This window comes from Mastigoproctus giganteus, chromosome 6, assembly GCF_048544385.1.
Source record: "Mastigoproctus giganteus isolate SK-2022 chromosome 6, ASM4854438v1, whole genome shotgun sequence".
Lineage (NCBI taxonomy): Eukaryota > Metazoa > Arthropoda > Arachnida > Uropygi > Thelyphonidae > Mastigoproctus > Mastigoproctus giganteus.
The window spans coordinates 134529436-134544988 of record NC_143580.1 but is presented as its reverse complement, the minus strand read 5'-3'; the positions used below and the strand labels follow the sequence as shown (position 1 = coordinate 134544988).

Below are 15553 nucleotides of genomic sequence, written 5' to 3'. Positions count from 1 at the left end.
TAGAAACTGGCTTCCGTTAGAGGTCGCGATACTCTCTCTCTCTCTCTGCCCCCCCCCCCCAGCCCATGACGTAGGAAAATGGCAGCAGAACAAACATAGCTGATTGTCTGAATACGTATAAAACATATCTGTATAATATTTAAGCGTTTTGATTTAAATAATCCTTATTTTTATTTATAAATTTTTTTAAAAAATTTTCGTATGGATAATCCTGCCATACTTCGTGATTATATCTCTCTCTCTCACCACCTCCTCCTCCTCCTCTCTTAAATTTATGTACAATAATACATTAAAATAACGAATCATTTTTAATGATGGCGGCACACTCCTTTATTGCTAAATCATTTCTCAAGAATCACAATTACAAAATTCCAGTTGGGTGCCTGGAATTGGAGAAGCTTAAGGTTTTACTCTGAGTTACCAACTGTTTATGACTGCAAGTTTTGGGATTCGCTTTGTTTTCATAAAACGAACTCGGTACACTGACAGGGTTAAGTTGTATTTTTAGATAACCCGCCTTTGCAACACCCCCCCGGGGAAATGAGACTAGGATTATAACGGATAATTAAGCCTGCTGACTAATGGAATACCAAAATGATATTCCTCTTTGAAATACACCAGTTGAACCCATTGGGGTGGCAACATTTACAAAGGCGGGGAAATTGCTCTTTTCCGATATATCACAAGTGGAAATTGACAACGAAGCTAATTCTGCCACATTGGACTGTTTATGAACTGTCAATAGCTGAATATCTTTTTATTATACAGCGTGGGGACCGAATTCTGGCCCATAATTCATTGTGGTATGATGTCATTCATTGCATCTGCCTATAAATCTTCTTTTTGACAAATATCGCATCTTACACATGCTGTAAGATCTTTTGCTAACTTCCTTTCTTAAAAATACACCTTCCACCCCCCTCAAAATGGCTAGAGTACCCGATTCCGCTCACTCAAGTCTTTCACCTTATTGCACAAATAGGAAATCAGAAGTTCCCTAGTGAATAGCAACTCTCAAACTTTATACATATAGAAAGGGAAGGGTATACGGATTACCAGAGGAAAAAAAGCGTTATTCACCATCAACGATTCCATCAGAATTAGCGTATTGTAAGCTATTTAGTGAACCACCTGCGTGTACATAATTAGCTGCTCTATTGCAGTTAGGGCCAGTTCTACCCCCCTCCTCCCCTTGCACCAGATAACCCTTCACGATAATTTTATGTCCCTACTTTGAAACCGAAATCCATTCCAGTAATATTGATCAATCCATAATAGAAACTGCACCAATCTAGCCCAACAATAACAAATTTTCTCGGCATTTGGCAGTCTGCCAAGTTATTGCTTAGCGTTTTTATATTGAACAGTGACAACTGAACTCGTCTAGAAACGATTTAACACTCGAACCAGAGAAACATCGGTATATTCTTTGATATTTTAACATTCTGTACAGTATTCATCGTAGTGTACATAACGGACAGATATTTACTCCGGAAAGGTTTTAAGCATTCTAGTTTTACTCGTACTTATTTCGATATCGGATTAATAATGGAAAATGCAACTTCTGCGTGCATTAATCATCTCGTTTTTTGCATAGAAAATTTTCTCGAAGTGCATAATTGTTGTTCTGTTCCTCGAACAAAGTCACATTCTTTCTACTGCCATTTTCGCAACAACTACTTCTTCTGCGAGGGATTTTAGACCCAATACCGATATCCCCTAGATGAATTTGGAGTGATTTGCTTTCGTGACACTCGACATTTCATCGCGACAATCTTCAATGCCTGTTGAGAGGAGGACAAGAGCCGGAAGGCATTTACTGTACACAAACGGAAACCCTTATTAGCAAATATTGAGCAGTTTGCAGTGACGAAATTCCCCGTCCCTTCCCCGAGGTTGAAAAAAAAAAAAAAACACTCAGTGATCTCCCTCCCCCCCGGAACGTTATATCCCTTCGCGCCACTTACATAATCGGCCATATCACAGTTAAGTCATTACACGCTCTAGGCCTCTTTCTACGTCTGGTCACGAGGCTACACACGACTTACTGACTTTCAGGTGAGCACTTACACACTTGCACAACAAAGACCGAGCTACTTCACTTCACTAACCGACCAGAATTCAAGACGCCGCCGCTGCCGCCAGAGGACCGGACATCGGTGTTGACGCCATTGCTACCTGTTGGCACTGCTCAGTCAGGCGACATATGACGACCTTAATTAGACTTTGTACAAAGCTGTCGCGGATGCACCAGACATTACTCGTCATGTACAAGGAGTCCGACTGCTGAAGGTTGGCCTGATATCTCCGTACGACCCATTGTCGTCCTCCAATGACCGTTGGCTTGGAATGTTTTGGCTTTGCCCTTTACCTTTGCTATGTTCCTTTGGCACAGGGGGTCTCTCTCCGACCAACGACCTCCCGAAGGCTTGTTTAGTTTCTACGGGTTTGCGACTAGTGACATTCGGTGTAGTCATCGGTGGACAGTTCCCTTCCGTCGAACCATCCTCGTCGATGGTGGAATAAATGTTTTCGTCCGGAGCCGATGGCGGTCGCACGTTATGAGCCATGTGGAAGGTGGAGAAGTCGCCTTCTCGCCCTCTGACTACGGGACCCATGCCATGTGGGGGAGGGTATGGTTCTTCGGGGCCGACGGCGAACATCGGTCCGGCTACGGCTCGCGCAGGCAAGCCGGGTCGAGGACCGCCGTTTGTGGAAAGTTTTTGGTTCAGTTCAGACAGCACAACACCAGGCATGCGCGGTGTCTTCAAGGAAGGGGGCAGGTGCGGGTTGTAGACGGCAGGAATAGCTTCCCTTCCTCCCGACGCAGGGTGGGCTGGTGTGTACGGTGGAGGAGGGGGAGAGTCCGACGGAAGGTGGGAGGACATCAAAGCTCCCGCATGATAAACACTCAGAGGGGATGGTACGTTGTGGTGTGTCGTTTCGTTGTGGGGAGCAGTGTTAGGTGCTGCCCGCCCTCCTGACTGTGCATAGGGTGTGGGGTCTGACGGGGATCCAGATAGATCCGGAGCTGTGCTGGGTGACTTCAGATCTAAGTCCTTTACCTCTCCACCGACTGTAATGGCCGTGTCTCGCTGAGGATAAACGTTGCCCGCAGCTGCAATGTCAGGATAGGCTAAATCCGGACCGAGCATGGTTTTCCCCATGTAATAGTTCTGTTTGGCATGGAATCCGTCACTATGGTGACCGTCCTTGTTCCTCTCTAGAGAGTGAGTATGCTTCTTTGAACCCCTTCCTGCACTCCCGTTGTCCTTTGTCCGCAAGAGGCCTTTCACCCCTCTGCGTTCCGAACTGCCTTCCTCACTGGCGGCGTTATCACTGAAACCGGAACCAGCGTCGCGACAAAGGTCACCTCCTGTTGAGCCTTGCACACTGCTTGTTCCCGAACATGGTCGACTTCCCTCCCGAGGAAACTCGGCAAGGCTAAGCTCGTCTTCGGCAAACTCGTCTTCGCTGGCAATGGTTCGGGCCTCGACCTCGCTGTCTTCAATGTCCGAATCGTAACTCCTCGTGTCACCCTTGTCTTCGGAACCTCCGGACACTTCTTCGTAAATAGGGTTGAAGTGTTCTTTCCCTTTTGGTGGTCGTACAGCGTTTTCTTTAGCCGGAAATGGGAACGTGCCGTGTCGTAGTTGAGCAAGATGATGCGGACCGTAGTTACCGTACTTCACATCAAGAAGCTGCAAGAAAAGAAAAGACTTAAATTAGTTTTTGGTAATTAAATCAGCTTATAATAAAATTTTTAATTAGCAAAAAACGCTTTTTAAATATACATAAACAAGAAAATATGGATACTTAATAGAATTCGGTGCCAAAATGCCAGCTTAACATCGCCGTTTGGCATTTCATTGTTGCGTAACGTTTTCTACAGCTGTCGTCTGCTGATTGTTAACATCGCGTTTTGGCATTTCATTGTTGCGTAACATTCCCTGCAGCTGTCGTCTGCTGATTGTTAATGTTGCAGTTGCAAGTATGGCAATGGAAGAAAGACCGATGGTAAACAAATGACAGTAATTTAAACGAAAAGAAGCGGAATTAAAAGAAACAAGCCAAGGAACTCCTTCGACGAGAAACATTCTGTTCCCTCCTCACTGCTGTAACAAATCCATAATTACCGGAGTCACTTAATGTAATGCCCAAATGCTTCTCACGCACAACAAATGGGATGGTTAGCTCTTACTTTCCCCTCATATTTATTAACACGAATAAAGTTCCAGTCACTGCTGTCTTCAGGGAATATTCTTCACGAACGCTATCTGCCCACAAACTTGTAAATTTCCCGCATAAGGGTTGAACTTTTAATAGAACCATTTCTTAGAGTAACCAATAACGGGGCTGAGATTAATTAGTGCCGGGAGCTAAGAAAACCATCACGTTTCAGGGTTGATTTCACACAAGACATCCACAAGGAACCCGCGGTAATTAGAAAGTTGGAGAAGAGGGTGGTGGAAGAAATAAAATTAAGCCTATTAGCAAATCGGCAACGAACTGTCAACATACGATTAGATGGACGAGGTTCCATCTTTTTTTTTTAGTTCTTCTTGGAGTCAATCTCCGATATGGAATAACGTTAGCTGTGACATCCTTTGTGGGCGAATCATCCGGGTGTCTGTTACCAACGCTGAGGAATAAATCCAGACTTTCATCGATGCACGGGTCTCTTCGCGAACCACGTTAACAATTGGACCATCTACCTGCTTGCTGACGATGATGCCGAATCGATACTGGTACCCTGGGGAATGGGGCCGCGTTCTTAATTAAGTTTTTACTTCTGTACCCCCTTCGAGACGCGGGGTTTATAGAAAAAAAGAAGAAATAAAAACTGTGGTGTCATTTTTACGAGGCTACGTCGTAATTAACTTATTGTTGGTTGTAATTATGGCAAGTGGCGACATATACGCACTCACTGCCACTGACACACAAATCTAACAAGGTTAATGGAGCCTGCACTCATTGTTAGGCTTAGAACAAGGGTTTTGTCTTCGATGTTGTCAGTTTAGAGGGCGATCAAGCTGAAATCACAATGACGCGTAAAGCAATGCGTTTTCTTTTAAGACCATAGCCACTGCACGTGAACTGGTGAAGGTTTAACTATACCAGTTTCCGGTGGTTCTTTTTTTTTTTTCCTATCTCTCGCTGTTTGCTTGAAGGGTGTTAAATTTTTAACAACAGAATCCTGCTCTCGTAGCAGCAGCAGCCTGTGACGTCATCCATAATTGCATCATACGCTTATTTTAACAAACTAGTCCACGGGCGTAGAACAGGATGCAGCCTTAGGCCACTACTGGTTATGAGATGACTAATGGTCCTGTACGAAAAAAGGGGTGGCTGGGATCTTCCGTGCAAAACGCGCGCGCATGATAATGGGATCGGGAATATTCACTTATGGCCGTGGCTTGAAGCGAAAATTCTTCCTCAACTGCATCACTGGTAGAGAGAGGAAAAATCATAGGAAAAATTTAACAGATTTTCCTTTTCTGTTTTTCAAAATATGCAATGCGAAAGATTCGCCTACGTCATGTACACCAAGATCGAAAAAAGTATTAGGACATGTGGGAATTAAATATCCTGCTCTTCTTCAGAACTGCTTCATTCAGTGGCTCATTTGTCTTCCTCCATCTCTTCTTAGCGTGTGGATGTTGCAGGGAAAGGGTGCGCCGGAGGCAGAATAGATTTAATTCTTTCCCATTGTCACTCTTGCACGTGTTTGCTGTGTCTGCCTTTGGGTAGGGCATCGAATTTCGTGCTTGCGCATGGGAATTTATGGTGGCGTAGCCAAACTTCGTGGCGTGCTTCGAGGTACAGCTGTTGTCGGTTTCGTGGGCAGCAGCCCAAGTGCAATACGGAATACTTTTAACATTGCCCCGAATGTTTTCATGGGGGGGGAAATGGCGTGGTTTGTTGGTCCCTTTTAGTATAAATTAAATCCCGATTCATCTGGGTAGTATTCCTCCATTGAAAATGACTCCTGGACTTGGATTGTTAAGAACAGTTACGTTTTTGATTGATAATTTTCCGCCCGCTCGTTTTAATTCTAACCCGTGCTTTGGAATATTAGTTGGCAACAGAGAAGAAAGTGTGTCCGACACGGCCTTTATTTCGCCGTGTTAGTGAATCAAAAGCAGTCTTTGTGAAGTGTTAATAACAATCACCATTGGTCGCTGTCATGTCCACTAATACCACCTAAAACCTGTCTGCAGCTCACTGTTTGTGTGGTGTCACGCTAAAGACAGGGGATTATCGTCACGTCAGGAAACGCTTTGGTAGACACGAGGCTGCGAAGCCAACAAATACCTCGGGTCTAATACGTTCCCGAAAAACGTACGTGGATTTTTTTGTTGTTGTTTCTTACTATCTTCCGCATCCTCTCGGTAATTCCTCATCACGGTGATGGAGCGCAAGATAAAGTTGCCTCTCTAGACAATGACGAACAACTCACCCCCCTCGAGAGGTCTGTACTACAAATAAGTAGTTTAGAAAAGTACCGAGTTACTTTTTTTTCTTTGTTTTTTAGCCCATCGCTTGTAGGATGTATCTGAAACGCAGTCATATTTCCAGTGTGGAAAGAGCGATTTTAGCATCTTTTTTTTTTTTCTCTGAAGATTAAAAGGGACATAAAACGCAGACTATAAATAAAGGCACCTGGACCGGTGTTGCCTTTTTAATAAGAAGGTCCCCTTTTGTAACTATTCATTCCACGGATGCTTAGTTCGCAATTACCAGGTCATTTGAAACAACCGCGACACATCCCCTATTGTTTTCCTAATGGTGCTCATTAACCGGGACTTTACCTTCTCCAACCAGTTTCTTTAGTGCCCCATTCACAGAACAGATCACGCCTTTTCCATCTTCAGCAGCGTTTAACAAAGCATTTAGGGGAACCCAAACTACACCTTAAATATGTAGGCAGACAAAGACTTGTAGACATACAAGGCCGCCTGGTTTAGCGAGAACGACGTTTAAACAGACGTACCTCGCTTAGGGACATTCCGCTTAACCACGATTCATTATAACGACATCAATATTCGATTTGAGAAATACCCAATCTCGTTATAACGACACCTTAAAAATATTTTCTAGAAATGTAAGACAAGGCCCCCCCCATCAATCAGTAGTCTTCCAAGATTCATTTATTGGTTTTTACCTCAATAGTCCTTTTTTAAATTGAGTCCAAAATGCTGATGGAAGGAAGTAAGGACATAAAATATGACTGCAGGTTGGAGAACAAGAATGGCCTGGTTGTATCTAAAATTACTTCTGATTGGAAGAACCAGCACTGGATACAAAGAAACTAAGTGGAAGCTGCCAAAAAGACAAGCAGGGTCGATTTATACGTGATGAATACTTGACCAACGAAGAACTTCTTGAACGGAATGCTAGATACAATTGAAGAAATGTCGAAACTGCATTCTTAAAAATGGATACAAGAAAGGAACTCAGAAGTCTATCCATTTTGAAGCTGTAATCTTTGCTGAGAAAGATAAAGACAAGGAAAGGAGCAGCGAAGTAAACAGGGACTTAAACAAGCGAATTTTACCAACTAGAGTACCTAGTCAGTAGACTCGTATTTCAGACTCTTCATTGTCTGTGACCGACAAAGGGTTCTTCGGTTTTCTTTTCTTCCGTAGTTATAGGCCTGATGTCTGCGCGTGTAGTAGCACAGTGGCAACGCCACCATCCTCCCAACAACGGGGGAAAAAGGCCCGGATTCGAATCCCATCAGTGACACGATAAACTTTTATGGGCCTTTTTCACGCTGTGGCTGAGTCATTCAGTGTGAGGCATAGATAGCACTGTTTTTCATCCAGAAAACAGAAAATTGACCTCAGAAAGAATTTTTCAAGAAATTAATCTATTATTACAGCACGGAAGTGTATGGAAATTCTCATTCATCAGCCACCACACGCGTATCAGCCGTGTTATGAAGAAAGGAGAGTGTTTTTCGTGTTGGGACTGTTCGTATACCCAATGTATGTGGGCTGATAGAAAATGTGAAGGACCAGAATTTGCACTTATCCCGCTTTTAAAATAGTTTCTCTGTCTAGCGCTTTACAATTACCATAATGGTTCATTCATGAAGACACCAGCATATAGAGAGATGATTACAAGCTTATTAGACCACGGCATACATGCAGCTATCCCCTAATTAAGGTGTTTGGTACATTCGGTTGAATTCTGAGTACGCACTGTCGAACTAATTGCAAATCACGTGTTTAGAGTGTTAGTTTAGCTAAAAATTCTGAAATTATCAAGGAATTTCCTGGGTTATGTTAAAATTACTCCGAGACAGTCAAGAACTGTCTAGGAATAAATGCCAAATATTGAGTTAAAGAAGACGCTGGCTAAATATATACTGGCTTGCTTATTCGGGATAAAATTGGACAGTTTCTCAAATTCCTCCACTGTTTGGATATCCTGGTATCATGCGCTTTTAAAAAATGCAACTGCGGATAAACCTCAGTGAGTTGTCTGTTCAGGATAATGTTCTTTTGCGATGTAAAAACCAACTGCTTAATGACAAATGGTTTTGGCCCAGTTATCCATTGTCTATTGTTTTGTTAATTAGACGCGCCTGCCGTTGGATGAAATTTAAAAGTCTTTGTATACTTCATTCCTGTTGCTTGCGACATCTAATTAATCATTCCATCCACTGAATTTGAAGTTATTTATAGCTTTTACAATGGCCAGATTGATTCATCATGGAGATTCCTAGGAGTAAGTGAAAAACGGTGTTAGAATAACTTGTACAAGGACTGCCCAAACAGTAAACTCCAGTAGCAACAGCTCCAATTCTTACTACGCTAAATTCTGATTGGAGTCGATTCTTAAAAAGTCACCAAACATTTAATGATGATCATATCTGCTACAATGTATACCACGCATCATCCCAGAAATTCCAGCTTGCATAAGAACTTCTATTGGCGTCAATTAAGGCTATCGTTCATTCTCTCCACAACCACTGTTCTGTGGAAGGAACTTGTATGGAGATAGAGAATTGGCGCCCGTGTGTTAACAACTAATCGTGCTGAAATGACGTTTTAATTATCCAACTAATAGACGACAGGTGGCGTCCATCTCATCAATGCTTCTGAATCCGAGACTAATAATACGTTTATGAAAAATAATCAACTTTATAATTAAACCTGTTAACCGAGGAAACAGTTTTCTGGCAATATTTAATACGAGAATGTTTTAGTTTCTTTACAAAAGGGAATCATTTTGTGAAAACAGCATCTCCAGACACTGTTTTAATCTTCTAATTACGCAGAAAAGAATTGGGAGGAAAAGAAAGAAAGAAAAAAGAATGTTAATTAGAAATTCTCTTAATGATTGTTTAATGAAAAACAAAAACTCAATTTGGCGGATGTATTAATGGGAGATAAAATGCTCAACACAGTATGCAGCGTACTGAAAGGGAAAGTGGTCATTGCAATAAGTAGTTCATTGACAAAAAAAAATTGTAATTACGCTTAACAAGAATTAATAAGGACAAAAGGTGTCAAAAACACGAAGTTCTTAATTTCGGTATTATTATACAAAAATCTTATCAACTTTTAAATTATTCTTAAAGACAGGCTGACTTTGACATTTCGAACTTGGACGGACAGTCCGGCTGTTCGCCAAATGAACTTATTTATTTTTACGTTAGTGTATATACGTTCTACATGGGCATAACTCTGCGGGCCCTCGCTCAATGCACACTAATTTGGTCAAGGTGGGAAAAAATTCTGTACAGTGGGACCAACTGATGATGTTACCAACAGCAACTTCTAAGTGGGAAGAATTCAAGGAATTAATCGTGGAAGCTACTAAAAGTTTCATACCGATTAAGAAATATTGTTCAAGTTTGGGCCTAAATGGTTGTCAAATTGGGACTCGTGGTAGAGAAGAAAAATGCATGGGATGCATATAAATTATCACGCGATTCAGAAGCCTATGATAGATACAAGCTAGTCTGTAATCAGGTCACAAAGGAGGTTAGGCAGGCGAAGGCAGATTACGAGAAATCTTTGGCAAAAGATGCTAAGAAAAACAGCAAGGACTTCTTTACTTATATAAACTTTAAAAGGAAGGGGATGAATCTTATTGGTCCACTTGATGTCGATGGTTCGACTGTTGATGATCCTGCTCAGTCAGCTCATAATCTGAATACGTATTTTGCATCTACGTTCACACATGAATTGGAGCAGAATGGCATTAAGGGTAAGTTGCTACAATGGATAAATGGGTGGTTGAGTGGGAGAAGACAGAGTAGTAATCAATGGACGCTGCTCTTCGTGGACTAATGTTATTAGTGGAGTCCCCGCTGTTGTTTTGTATATTTATCAATGATATTGATGAAGGCATATCAGGCTGTGTCGAAGTTTGCAGATGATACAAAAGTTGGCAGGGTTGTTAATGACAATGTGCTACTGCAACAGGATCAAGAAAATTTGGGCAGATGGGCTGAGAAGTGGCAACTGAAGTTTAACATTAACAAATGCAAAGCACTGCATATGGGTAGCAGTAACCCCAGAGGAACGTACCAACTGTGTGGTACTACACTTAGGGTGGTAGAAAATGAAAAAGACCTGGGAGTAATTGTGCAGTCTGCCAGAGGAATTTTCCAGCAGGGAAAAGGAGGTGATTATCTCTTTGTATAAGGCAATGGTCAAGCCACGCCTTGAGTACTACGTACAGGTCTGGAGGCCGCATTTTAGAAAGGATGTAGATTTGCTTGAGCGTGTACAGAGAAGGGCAACAAGATAGGTGAGGGGAACGAAGGGATCCTCTTACCAAGAGAGGCTTAAAGTTCTGTGAATTGCAGCGGCTGGAGATTAGGCATCTGCGGGTTGATCTGATTGAGGTGTATAAGGCCTTGAATGGGTTGAGCACGCTGAATTCTGATGGGATCCTTCCACTTGCTGAGATTACGAACTTAAGGGGTCATAAATTCAAATTGAGGAAAGGCAGTTGTAGGATAGATGTGCGGAATTTGCCTTTAGCCAGCGGGTGGTTAATTGCTGGAACAAACTTCCATCTGTCGTTGTGGAAGTTGGTAGCTTAATTAAATTCAAGGAGGAACTGGATAAACTTTTAGAGGGAATGGTTGTGTGAATTTTTTTTTTTTTTTTTTGGCTGATGCTACCTAAGCTCATACGCTTGCTTTCTTCCATCACATGCTTCCATTATTATTACTGTACTATTACTGTTAAAAGCCTATAAAAATTCCTCCCAAAAAGTTGTTGGACAGGAGGGATCCTGGATACTTTGGAGTAAGGAAGTAGTATTCCATGATTTACGAGATGACCTCTGTAAGAAGTTTGACTCCACATATTCCTCTATAAGTTCCATTAAGAAACGAAGAAAAATGCATGCTTTCATTCCTTGATGAAGTCTTACAATGCAACAGCCATACCATTTAATGGGTAGTTTCAAATATGCTACCAAACAGCTGAGTCTTCACAACAAATACTGTTTTTATGGTAGTGGTGTTACCGCAGTAAAAATAAAGAAATAAAATAAACAACTTTCATTAATTTTTAAAATTATAACGAAATCTTTAGATAAAAATATTTATTTTGAATACTGATCTATTTGAATAATTTGTAAAATCGTCTTCCACTCTGATATATTATCTCCTATGTGACATTCATTTCTTTACGAAAAGTCTCTTATATAAACTCTAACATAGGTCCTATGAAAACGTGGATTTTCATCACTTGCCATCAACCGGATGTCATAATGGAACAATCCTAATGATGTTTATGACTTTTCACGTAGAGCGGGACTAATTTCTTATTGAAAGCAAACTAAATTAACTGGACCATTAGCACCATTTAATGTGGCACATAAAACAGCCGTTATTACGTTGTTATGCCGAGCGAAATTTCTATGAAAATGCGCGTATCCCGTGGATTTATACGCTCATCGAGCGCGCGCACGCACACCTACAAGTCGTAAAGAGAATGTTTTAAATTTAGATTGAATGATATTTCAAAAATACTTACACAAATTACACGCGAGTAATTTGTTTCCTATGAGACGCATTTGATTGCACTGAGGCGACTGCTGCACTGCCAAGTATTTTGCAACGTACGTATCAATGTACAGACCCAGCTAGCAATTATGGATCAGTCTACTCGACTGCAATTAAACTAAATGGTAAATTTTTGTATACAGAGTGTCTTCTACATTTATGAGGGATTATTTCCTCACTAAGACCGTAAATGAATTCGGATCCTCCACCTTTTCTGGCCTTCAACTTTCCCACTCCATAAATGTCCTGTGTTTTTATCCCATTGCTTCACCTTGATACTGGCCTTCTCCGTCTTCATTTACCACTCTTTGGGGTCCACTCAATTGTTTTCTTAGTCCTGTTATTTTTCATCCATATTACATGTCTTGCCCATTTGGATTTATTTTCTTTGATCTTGTCTTAACTCATGTTTGCTAGATTATCCACCAATCTATTTTTTGTTATTCTACCATAGATCTTTGTGTCTTCCTCGTCGTTGGTTGTGCTTTTCTCCAGTTGTCTTTGGGTTTATAATACGTTCATTGTACATTACTTTTGATTTACTTATATTAATTTATAGGCCTAATGTTTGCAAAGCCTTAAAAATTAACGAGTCTTTCAAGTGGTGATGCGATCAGCACAATGTCATCAGCAAATCTTACGTTATTTATGTATGTTAAGCAAAGCAAGGAGAGGGTTGCTTCTGTGGTCGATTTTGCTGTTTGCTGGAAGAAAAAACCATGCAACTCTCGCCCGACATTTCTAACTGAACCAGTTTGCGAAATAGGCCCATAAGAATTCTCCCCATCGTTGACGGGATTCAAACGCAGGTCTTTTCACCTGTGCTATTCGTCAGGACTCAAACGTCAGGACTCAAACTACCAACTGTGCTATTCGTCAGGACTCAAACGTAATTGAGGCTAAACCTCAGGACTTCGATGCTTTCGGCATAGACTTTGATTCTAATTGTTTCCCAAATAAGAACATTGAAATTGGAGGTACTGGTGAAGTAGATACCACTTCAAAGAAGACAACAATTTATACAAGCTGGGTTGAAAACAACATCTGAATGCAAACCTAGTCGCTCATTATCAAGGTTTTAATTCATCACCTCCTGGCGTAGACGAGCACTGGGCAGGCTGTCCAGGTGCTCGCCTTCCTGGTGACAGTGTGGCCAGACCCAGTGTCACAACATTGCACACATTTCTGGCCATTTTGCAGAGTTTCTGTATTATTACAGTGTACAATGGTGGTGGTGCTCAACTAATGTTCTGGATCCGCTCTACATAAGGTACCAACCAAAAATCTTAAAAGACAACTGAAACCTTTGTTTCTAAATTAAACTTCATTCTGCTTCGAGCTTGAAAATTAGGAAGAGGATTGTCACCCACCGAAATTTAGTACCATTTAGGTATCTAGAAAAAAAAATGGCATTTCAAAGCCATCCAATCGTAGTTCCAACGAATACGCGTCACAATACAACTGTGGTTAAAATTCCATCGAATTCAAGAATTAATGTCGAATTCCATGCTTACGACAGAAGTGGTAACATAGAACTGTTCCGAAAGAAAAATGCTTTCTGTCAACCTCGAGATCTCCTAATATCGAGGAATACGCGGTGTTGTCACTGCTTCACGATGAAATCAAATTTGCATGGGATGGAGCCAAGCTAGTCTGAGTAAGGAAATTCTTTCTTCTAAATCGATAAAGCTATCCATGAGGATTTTCGCCACCAATTGAATCTGTTACGCAACCTCTTCTCCTTCTGAAATAACTCGATTACGTCTCCATCATTGTCTAACACGGCAAATAGAATTCCTCCTCCTGCTGTGGCATCATTTTGGATTTCACACGGGCATGTCTTCAGCTTAAGAGTTCTCTAAAAGGAAAGACGTCAGTCAGGAGAATGTGGAGTTATGAACATACGACACATTTAACCGAATTTTATAATTAAAATTTGCATTCCATTCGGATTTTGGTGTCCTGGAAATATATGAAAATGGATGGTCATCGAAAAGAGCTTTTACAGAAGAACAGATCGCAATATTAAACGTTTCCTTTCATGGCTAACCTACAGCAATAAAAGATTGTTTTCTACTGCTCAATTCTGAACGCGTGGACCCGTTTTTATAAACGATTTCCTTTTCGCTTAGATATGAACTTCGACTTCAAGTTTCAGGAGAAATTCCTAACCTTTCCGATTTCAGAATGTCCCGGGGAAAGTTATTTTGCACTCTCTTAGCTACCTTCTTTCTTAGAGACTAGAATACATGTTGGATGGATCGATGGACTATTGGACGCTTCTTTTTTTTCGCGAGAGAGAAATGAATAGTATCTAATAGAAAACAAACTCCAGCTGAAGCTCTGTTAAACTGGGCACATGTGAAGATGGAAAGAAACACCATTTGGGGAAGTAGGAATGTAGCTATCGATCTGCTGAACCCTTAGAGACAGAACTTATCTACAGTCATCAGGGAAGACTTCAACGATACTAAAGAATTAGCAGACCACATTATTGGAAGATCATTACCAAAACTTCAACAGCAGCGACTCGGGAGATTTTTATTAGGAGACTTAAGCCACTGACTTCGTATCGTTTGCAACTTTCAAAGGACCTGGCTTAATGGCACGTGGTAAACTGGGTCATTATTGCTTTTTAGGAAGGAGGGTTTAGTAGCTGAAAGTAATTTTTGGAAAATTCGCGAATAATCGAAAGAAACAAAACATTCGACTAATAACTGGTGTTTAAAAAAAAAGAAAAGAAAATCTAAGGAGCGTGTGCATGAGAAGTATTTCGATACAGGAAGGAGAAAGCAATCACGTGTTTCTAAAACGCATTTCGGTAGCCGAGGCAGTTGCGAAATAAATAGGTCTCATAAAGGAGAGGACAGGACAGAGAAGAACGTGACATCGCCTGTGCTACAGGCACCAGCCAGGACAGGAGAGCTTAGGTACATAGTTTCCAACTGCATCGCGAGTTCTTACTTATCGATTGTGTTGTCCACTTGAGTGTCCAAACTACGATGCCATTGACAGACTGAGAGCTACAAGCGAACTCAAGTGGGGGTTGGTAGAGAGAGAGAGAGAGAGAGAGAGAGAGAGAGAGAGAGAGACGCACAGAGGACGCTAGCGAAGAATCACGTTATGTGCAGTCGCTGGAGAAATTAAATATTGAGTAGGAGACGAGAGCAGTGGGCAGAAAATCTCCTGAGGATTAGTGGGACGGTGGAAACGCAGTGTTGACATCATCTACGGATTATATGTAGAGTTTGTCATGGCGGCGCTGACGAACAGAAAATAATGCAATCAAGATTAAGATAGTTTTAGGGAAAGGTTTTAGACAGGGCTTTAGAAGACAGATTGCTGGTTATGCATCGGAGATCAGAGATGCGGAAGGGTGTTTGGAGCTCGCGAGAAGGGGGGGGAGGGGGTAACGTCGAAAATGGGAGTTTTAACAAAAGCGGTCTCTCATAATGGTGCCCTGATTTTGGAGTTGAAATTCACGTAATTCTAGGAAGAAGGCACTTTTTGTGG

At 41.5% G+C, this 15553-nt stretch overlaps 1 protein-coding gene across 2 annotated transcripts in view; it reads right to left on the bottom strand.

Annotated features, from left to right (window-relative positions):
- Window positions 1-217: 217 nt before the first annotated feature.
- LOC150084592 (uncharacterized) overlaps window positions 218-15553 on the bottom strand; it is a 189391-nt gene continuing 174055 nt past the window's right edge. For both annotated transcript variants that reach the window (XM_090376498.1, XM_090376499.1), the window contains exon 4: window positions 218-3701. In XM_090376498.1, the coding sequence (XP_090232624.1) occupies window positions 2265-3701 (1437 nt within the window). In that variant the 3' untranslated portion in view covers window positions 218-2264. The remainder of the gene's footprint in view (window positions 3702-15553) is intronic.